Source organism: Drosophila novamexicana, unplaced genomic scaffold (assembly GCF_003285875.2).
Source record: "Drosophila novamexicana strain 15010-1031.04,08,12 unplaced genomic scaffold, DnovRS2.1 tig00000193-arrow-pilon, whole genome shotgun sequence".
Taxonomy (NCBI): domain Eukaryota; kingdom Metazoa; phylum Arthropoda; class Insecta; order Diptera; family Drosophilidae; genus Drosophila; species Drosophila novamexicana.
The window spans coordinates 8,352,262-8,361,755 of NW_020824787.1; the positions used below are offsets into that span (position 1 = coordinate 8,352,262).

Genomic DNA, 9,494 nt, shown 5'->3' on the forward strand with positions numbered 1-9,494 from the left:
GTTGTTCGTTATTTTCTATAATTTTACATATGATATTCTGTATTATGAATAAATTAATTTAAATTAAGCAATAAGCCAACTAACTAGAGTATCTAAGATTACGCGCTATTACGTCTTAAGCGTATTGTATGATAGCTTTTTTTTTCAAACATTTAACGGCCTAGACCAAAATATATTTTTGATCTGCTCTGGCATATTTGTTGTGATTAACATTTGAATCTGTAACTTAAATGCAAAGAAAAAAACTCGCAAGCAAATTAAATAAGCCTTTTGTTCCGAGCCGCTTCAAGAAAAATAAAACGGTAGCAACTCTTAATTAAGTCGTTTCCGCTGTCGATTCGAGTTGTCATTGAATCTACTTGGCAGATACCCTGTACTTTATGTCTTCTCCACACTAGCCACTTCAATGGAGTCGCCACAACTGCAAGTACACACACATTTGATTATTTAGTCTTCGCAACTACGCAATGTTTTTGGTGAGTTCACATAGAATGATATATGACTATTTTAAGTGGCTGCGAGGTGTCAGTTGAAGATTAGCATAAGCGAACTTTTGGGTGGGGTTGATGTGGCTAGCCAAGGTCAGCAAATAAAACAGATACCCGATTAAATGGAGATTCCCCAATGGATGCCATAAAGATTAAGATTTGATGAAGACTAGATCAGCTTACGTATTAAATGAATTTATCTTTTAACTTCAGGTATGCATTGTTTAATATTGTCAAGCTGATCGTTAAAAATGTATTTAAGGGCATTTTATTTTAATTTGATTAGAAAAATGAAGCCCAAATTAGTATTAGAGTTAAAGCAGTTTCAAGAGTTAATCGACATTATTTTTTTAATTTAGATAATTTGGTCTAATATCTTTAAAAACGGACAGACTCTTAAATCCAAATGCTTTAACGAATTAAAATCGAAAGATTACTAAGGAATTTATCCTAATTTGTGCTGTAAAATTTACCAAGATCACAAATTTCAGTACAAATTGCAATTAGACCCTTAGTTTAGGAAAAAAGTTTATTAACTTTAAAAAGCTTTTAAACTCACAAAAGTAAAATAAGTAAAATGAAAAAAAATGATACATCTGTGACACCATAAAGTATATACATATATAACTGAGTATGTCTGCCTTTATGTTAAGATGGAAACTAGTCTCTCAGTTTTAGAGATAACTGCATAGATCTGTCTTTCTGTTGCAGGCAGTACATCTGCTGGAACCGACCGGAGTGGAGCACTATATCATAGCTATAGAAAATTACCTTTCCATGCTCCCATGCTTTTCAAAATATCTTGACCAAGATACAGCATTTATAATTTGCACTCGGAGTACTATATCAGAATACTTAATCGGAGTACTATATCATATAGCACTAAATGAAGGAAAGAATGAAGAAAGGAAGAATGAAAAATAAGTTTTCTTTAGGAAAACCTTTTGGTTCTTCAAGATATCATGACCATAACTCAGCAGCTATAAGCTTGACTAGACTGCTAACAAATCTGTAAGGCTGTTTTAAATCGGACTACTTTATTATATGGCTATAGTAGGAACAATCCATCGAAATTAAGACTTCTACAAGGCTATTTCAACTGCGACGTGCCAAAAATAGCAGTTCCTTCTTTTTCTTTATGATTGCAACAGAATTCGTGTTGTGGAGCGCATATAACCCATTAACCCCATGCCTGGGCAGCCTCGGAGGCTGACCACAAATTCACTTTCCCATTGTGGTTAAAAATTAAGCGCACCACGCAACTAGCAACTAGCGTGGTCGGTGGATTTAGACCGCAACATAAAACGCCACATTTTATGCCGACAACTGTGCGAAAAGCTAAATGAAAAGTGAAGTTGATGATGGGGGACGACACAAAAAGGTAAAACGGCAGCGAGACGACATTACTTGAGGCAAATGATGGGCGTCTTGGGCTGTATGGGCGTCTGCTCCTGGCACTTGATGGTGACAACACTGACGCTGACGTCGTCATTTACATCCAACGGAGCGGCGAGTGGTGCTGCGGCAACCGGAGACTGACTGTCGCCTGCAGCACCATTTGTCTTTAGGCGCACCACATGCGCCAGCTTTGTGGTGGCCGCAACTGCAGCAGCCATCACATTGCCGTTGTTATTGGGCAACGTGTTGATGGGCTTCTGCAGCAGCTGATTGGAGGAGTCCAGGCGATTCGATAGCGAGGTGTGGCGATTGTTAACCGACTAAAATTTGTAGAACATCTTAACAAGTTGCTTCAAAGCCCTGTATCAAGTCAAAGTTTCGGATACTCGAAAAATTACTGAGGTTAAGCGAGTCAAGACTCAACAATTTTCGGCTCAAACAGTACGAGTTGCAGACAAAAAAAATTAAAACTGTTAGCTCAAACATGTTCGACTTGAGCAGGTCGAACTTGGTATGTATGAATATCTTTGGGTTTGGTAAATCGGTATTTCTGTTAAATAGATCGAGTATCCGAGTTAACCGAGCTTTGCTTTATAACTATCAACTATGTACGCGCGACTTTCTGTTCGTTATCTTAAATAAGCCAAACTTCAAACTCACCACATTGTTGTTGTTGTTCATGCGTCCGCGAATATTGTACAAGCCATAGACCAAGGGATTCATGCAGGAATTCGTAGAGGCGAATATAAACAGGGCCTTGCGCACCAAGGAATTCACTTTATCCACCGACGTCTTATCCAATGAATACCACATGCATATAAAGTAGTACGGAGTCCAGCAGATGATGAACACAATCACAATCGATATGGTCATCTTGAGTGTACGTTTCTTGGCCCGACTCAAAACATCGTCGTTGGAGCGACGAAAGCGTTCCGCAATGACATCCTTATGCACGCGTTGATTCTTGCGATAGATCTCCAGATAGATGGCACCATAGCAGTAAATGAAAGCGATCAAAGGAAACGCGTACATGGCACACATTGTGGCGATCTGATACAGCCAGTTGTCAAATTCGCTCACAAACGAATGAAAGGTGACGCATTGAAAGTAGCCTTTAACGATCGGATGCTCCTCCAGATGGAAGAGAAAGGCCTGCAACAAGACCGACATTAATTGGTTGACTACTGTGTTAGGTGAGGGGAACGACCCACCTGTGGAATGCTGCATATGACGGAGCCCAGCCAGGCGCAGGCCAACATGATGCGACCACGATTGTAGGAGCGTTGCAGCGGCTTCAGGATGGCATAATATCTGCAATGGCAGCACAAGAGAGAACGGGAAAATCGAAATGTTAGGCAAACGATTGACACTTTGTCTGTGTGTGTGTGTGTGTTTGTGTGTGTGTGTCGCCTTGTCTGGCTATCAATTTGGTCCATTAGCGACAGTCAGCAACGACGTCAACTCACCTGTCCAGCGATATACACACCATGACAAAGCTCGACAAGTACAGTCCGAAGACGCGAAAGAAACTCATGAGACGGCACATCAGATCCGTGGAGCGCCACTGCACCGTCCAGGCCCACGCAATCTCGAGCGGCATCAGCAGCAGAGTCACCATTAGATCGGCAATGGCCAAATGCATTAGCATGATGTCAATACGCAAGGGACCTCGCAATCGACGCTTGGTCAGCAGATAGAGTACTGTGCTATTCCCAATTGTTGAGATCACAAAGAGTATGCTGCAAAATGGAAAAAAAGGTTGTGCCGATTAATCCGCTTGGATAAGGCAGCCAGCAGTGGGTGACGGTGCGTAGGTGCATTCGGTTTGATAAGTGGGTCATTGCGAGATTGAACGGATCAGCTGCAGTTAAGGAAGTTTTAGAGAAACTAATAAAGAGTCGCAGGCACTTTGGAATATCGTAATATTGTAACCCTCTATCAGCAGGCAAGAGAATCAAAAGGCATTCAAATCTATGCGTATCAATACTGCAAGTTATGGGAAAATACTCATACTCAAACTCGTAGTCGTACTCGTAATCTTTGTTGTGCTCATACTCATACTCATACTCATACTCATACTCATACTCATACTCATACTCATACTCATACTCATACTCATACTCATACTCATACTCATACTCATACTCATACTCATACTCATACTCATACTCATACTCATACTCATACTCATACTCATACGCATACTTATACTCATACTCATACTCATACTCATACTCATACGCATACTTATACTCATACTCATACGTCGGACAACTTAATGTACACATAAAAAGTTTAAATTACAAAATGCAATCAATTTTGTGATTTGGTAAAAATCTATGAACATATGAGTTGTATATGAATATTTGTAGAATCTCATTGAATTGCATTGTATTAATTAAATTGAATTCAGCTTTAATGTTTGACCTACATTTTACAGTCTTAATTGTTAATAAGATCTACAAACTGGAACATGCATAGAACAGCTTTTTGCCATTTAATCAATCACCTTTCTGGTCTGATTAAGGGGCGAATAGTTGCTGCTGGAATGAAAAATCTTAGTGATTCGCTTATCACAAAATATATTATTTCAATTTAAATAAGTTAACTTGCTGCATATCTGAACTATATTTTGAATATGTTTGCCATAAAATCATTTATCTAAATAATTCAACACCCGCAACGATAAGCACATATTTGAACAACTTAAAAACATTTTATTTATAAAAAATAAAACAAAATCAATTTGTGAAAACTACAGAGCACTTTCTACGGGCTTCTTAGTCAGTTTTGTGCCCGTCAATCAGCTGAAAAGATCTCTGTAAATTTCGAATCACTCTATTAAAGTGAACCCTACGCTGAACCACAGCGTTCAAATTCCAAGTGAAAATTATTAAAAAAAAAAAAAAGAAAAAAAAACACATCTCAGACAGATAGACATGAGCACGACATGATTTATACTTATTTATAACCACATTCACACCTACACAGCGACTGATAAGTTTAGAAAAGTCGCTGCTTATCAGCGTGACTGTGAATGTGAACGTAACTGTGACTGTGAATGTGAATGTGAATAGCAAAGTGCAACCAAGCTAGCTGGGGAAATGTGTGGGTGATCTGACATGGTGTGGGTGAGTGTAGGAAGTCGTTTCGCTTTTCCCATACACAAGCACGCTTATATATATATATGTGTTTGTGCATGTGTTTCTCGCACTCACCTGTAGACCGTGATGGACAGACGATGGCCATCATTGAATATCATATCCTTGGACAAATGCATTGTACCATTCGTGTTATTCACATTTGACCAATCACGCAATATACGATGATCATAAACAACCTCATTCACTTCCCCCGACTGGGCCATTTTCCCAGCTCGATTCTCTATTCGCTTGCGAATCTTCCCCAACAGAGAAAGCGCACGTGATAATTCCAAATGAACAGATTTAAGATATTTCACTTTATGCGATACCCTATTAAATCGATTGATTGGTTAGCAATTAAATAAATTCATATTATTATACTTTGGCAGCTAACACTAAATTGTTTTTTTATTTTGCTGTCTGCCCAGAATCAGTTTTAATACAAAAATGTTTGGCTCTTTATTTTCAGTATCCGAGCGCAAAACATAAACGGAAATAATTAATAACAAATTTTAATGCTTTAATGTTTAATGTTTAGCATCGCGAACTAAGATTTACCCTATGAATTGTTTGCACTCTTTTATAAGGTAAATTGGTATAATTATAAGAAATATATATATATATACCCTTCTAGAGGGTATTTCAATTTTTGTGACACATAGAAGAAGATATCTTCAATCCCATCAGCTATATATATTCTTGGTTCGATCTAGTCACGATTCTTAATCTGTCTGTGTGTATGGCAGCGTCGAGTATATAAAAGGACAAGACTTGAATCCTTAAACGAAGCGTCTTCTATTGCCCAGGCGTAACAAATTATCGATAACTTCGTGAAATCGATACAAATCGATGTTATATGACATATAGACGTTCGTATAGTTTATACAGATCCAAAATAGTTTATTTTTGGATACCTGCATCCGTTGAGTAAAAAGTTGTCGAAAGAACAAGCACTTATGGAGGCATAGTCTAGGGCTTTATTATGCACACACATATGAATGCCATATTTATGCACCCAAAACTTCAAAAAGATCGGACAACAAGCACCGAAGTTATTCGAGAAAGCATTACACATATTGTGAGGCTAGGGAAAGGAGAAGTATAGTATACACCTGTGTATATATGTAATGGCAACTCATCTCTTAGTAGGGCATTCCCAACTATAGCACACTTGTTAATTAGTGTAAAAGTCAAGTGTAAAAACGAATGACGTATTTTTTTGGCATTATTTGAGCAGCGTATTTTGCTGGAGGGCCTGTCATTAAGGACGGCTTAATGAAAAACTCTTACACTTGATTGAACGCGATTGTTTAATGGGCAATGCACATATAATATTTGTATTATCGTTTTGTTTATTTGTTATTATTATTTTGCGTTCCAGCAAATTAGCTGTGTTTTTCATCACGCTCGACCGCCAGCCTTGCGTGATAATCACAAAAACAGAAACTGATACAAACTCAAATGATGCCCGTAAGACTGTGCCTCATTGCGCCCTATGGGTCTAGGGAGCTCCTGGGAAGCCCTGGACAAACGCTCAGCTCAGTTCAGTTCAGCTCGATTCAATTAATTAATCTCACTCGTTTGCCCGCTGTGTTGGCAATATTTTGTTGTTTGTTTGTTTGTTTGCATTTCTTTTTTAATATGTTTATGGGAGCATTTTTATTATTGTTTGATTTGATTTTGGTTTGCATTCAAAATGTTGACCTTGAACTAATTTTTAGTCTCTTCAAATAATAATATTGTTGGAATATTTTTGTGATGTGATAATAAAAATTCCACACATGCTGCGTGCGGCTCTTTCATAATGAATAATCCTCTCTCTCTTTCTCAGGCTGATTCTCGGTAACCGTGCGGCTTAATAATCTTTTAATCAAACGCGCTCAATGGGGCAGACACTCACTCAATCGAGGGGGCAACAACAATAACACCATTATAGATAATGCGTCTCAGTGCATTAATCCTTGAGCAAGCTCTCATCAAAAACTTGTTGTAGTATACAAATTAATTGTTTATTTATTTAATCGCTCGATGTTTCGTTGGCTTTTGAACTTTTAGTTTCTGTTTTGTTATTTTCTTTGTTTTGTAAGGCAGATATAAATAATAGGTAGACATTCAGGGGGCTCGACGCTCCAAATCGTGCAATTAAAAAAGAATCATGAACCGGATGGTTAAACTAATTAAAAAAAAAAACATCTTGTGCTGTGTAGAACCTAGCTATAAATTCTATTCGCATTTAAGCAAATATATAATTCAAGTTTTCTTGGTAATTACAAATTCGATTTTTTTTCTCTATTGCTAAAACTGTTATTCAACACTGTTGTGTGGCCGTTATTGGCCTGCAAACAATTCACCTATTTAATCATTGATTACGTCTAACGCTATTTATTCGACTGCTCAGGCTTTTTTTTTATTTCCGTTTTGTTTTGCGTTTTCTAAACACGCGCGCGCACCGTGTACAAGAATATAAATATACATATAAACAAATATGCATGTGTGTATAAGTATGTGAGTGTGTGTGCAAGATCTGATTATTTGCACACCTCACGCACTAACACCAGCAGAACGGACAGTAGAACGCGATCGGTAGTTTACAACACTGGCAGCCAAACAGCCAAACGCACACAGACACACCCACACCCACACACACACACACACACGTACAGGCGTGATGTTATCGATATTTCATCTGTTTCCCGACGCTGTAATTAGCCTATACTCGGACTCGTATTTGCACCGTGCGGCGTACAGGAACTGACTGAAATGGCAGGCCGGCTGCTGGGGCAGCTGATGCTGCCGCCGTGAAATCGAAATCTCGACAACAACTGATAATCTTCTATGTATGTAAAAAAAACACAGTGTGCGACACAGCTGGCATATATATATATACATATAGTTGGCAACGCTGTCCGGCCGGCCGGGCATTGATAACAGCGAACGACCCCAAATTTGGCACATGTGTTCGTAGAGCCCGCCCGCATAAAATTTCACATTTATCAATGTGTGTGTGTGTGTGTGTGTGCGTGCGTGTGTCAGTGTGTGTGTTATTCAAAGTTCAACACAAGTCTGTCTATTCGTCTGACTCCCGAAACGCAGCGCTTATCAATGAGGTACCGTAAAAAAAACATTAATAATATTAAGTAGAAGAAGCAGCAGCAGCTTGTGGCGTTATCAGCGCTCTGGCTGTGTCTGGTGGCGGCACGTCTTGACTTTTCCACCAACTTGAAGCGAATAAATCGAAATTTGATTTGTTGGTGAAAACAAACTCAAAATACTGCGTAAATGATCCTTTTCCGGCAACACTTGTGTCAACTATGAACGCCCATTGGCGTCTGTTTTGTATCGCAATTCTGCAATTTTCAAGGTTAACCATTTTGCCCATTTAGCCGAGTCGCAATTTGTCAACATTTCATTAATATAATGAGCACAAATTGCTGCCAAACAATAAAGGATTTCAAGTTCATGTCCATATGCATGACAGTTCACGGCCCGCTATTGTATGCTACAAATATACGGGAGTGTGTGCAGCTGCTGCTGGCTTTCCTATATGCCCTATATGCACGACTCATTATCAAGATGCACCTGTGCTGATAAGTCGGCGTTTTGTTAATGCTTAATGAGGGAGCGTGCCGCAAGCCTGGATTTCATACTTAATGCACGCAAGTGCATGCAATTGACAATCAAATCCACTTATGAGCATGACAAAGTTAAGGGCATTATTCACTTGGTTTTGTTAATGATGTTAACTTGTTATTTAATCTAAAATAACTTGCTTAAACCTAATTTTCTTTCAATAACTGAGCTGTAACTAACTCTTTAGAATTTGGTTTAGTCGTAAATAAAACTATCCTTATATATTAAAAGCGTATGCTTAAAAGTATGCAACACTTTTTTGCACGTCGAAATCCTATCCTCTTTGATTTAACCTAATTATTGTTGTTTCTTTGTTCTTCCAAGTTAACTATTATACAACAAATTTTTTTACTACTTTATGCTCTTTTTTTTTATATCTGACTGACTTTTAAATATTACCTGAATTTAATCAGAAAGGCAAAGAACACTGGACCTGGGCTCCCATTGAAATGCGTTTCATTGTTGCGTTAAAAATTATAGAAAACAAATTAAAGCAGTCAAAATTCTAGGCAAAAAAAGATGTTGGGCCTATAATATACAAATGGTAAAAGGAAACACAATCAATATTCCTAATTTAAAAACACCCCGGACGTAAAATACATATATAATTAAAAAAAATATTTAAGCTTATTGGAATGCAAAATTTGTACAATTTTCTACAAGGCGTTGATTGTGTTTTTCAAATGTATTAAAAAAGAAAATATATAATTAAACCATTTTTATAGTTTAATTAGTTGGCGGCACGCTGATGCGCACATCTATCGATATCGTTTCTTGGATATCGATGAGCGTAACATGAACTAGTTCATTTACACACAGACTGGAATCAGTTCAG

At 38.0% G+C, this 9,494-nt stretch overlaps 1 protein-coding gene across 1 annotated transcript; it reads right to left on the minus strand.

Moving 5' to 3' along the window:
• On the minus strand, positions 1-7,781 carry LOC115758847 (gonadotropin-releasing hormone receptor). Its single transcript, XM_030699629.1, has 7 exons — positions 7,691-7,781; positions 5,105-5,359; positions 3,353-3,625; positions 3,098-3,197; positions 2,547-3,038; positions 1,896-2,206; positions 1-421 (listed from the first exon to the last, which is right to left on the minus strand). Exons 2-7 carry the CDS (start codon positions 5,251-5,253, stop codon positions 379-381), a joined length of 1,368 nt encoding a protein of 455 aa, XP_030555489.1. The 5' UTR covers positions 5,254-5,359; positions 7,691-7,781; the 3' UTR covers positions 1-378.
• Positions 7,782-9,494: the final 1,713 nt, after the last annotated feature.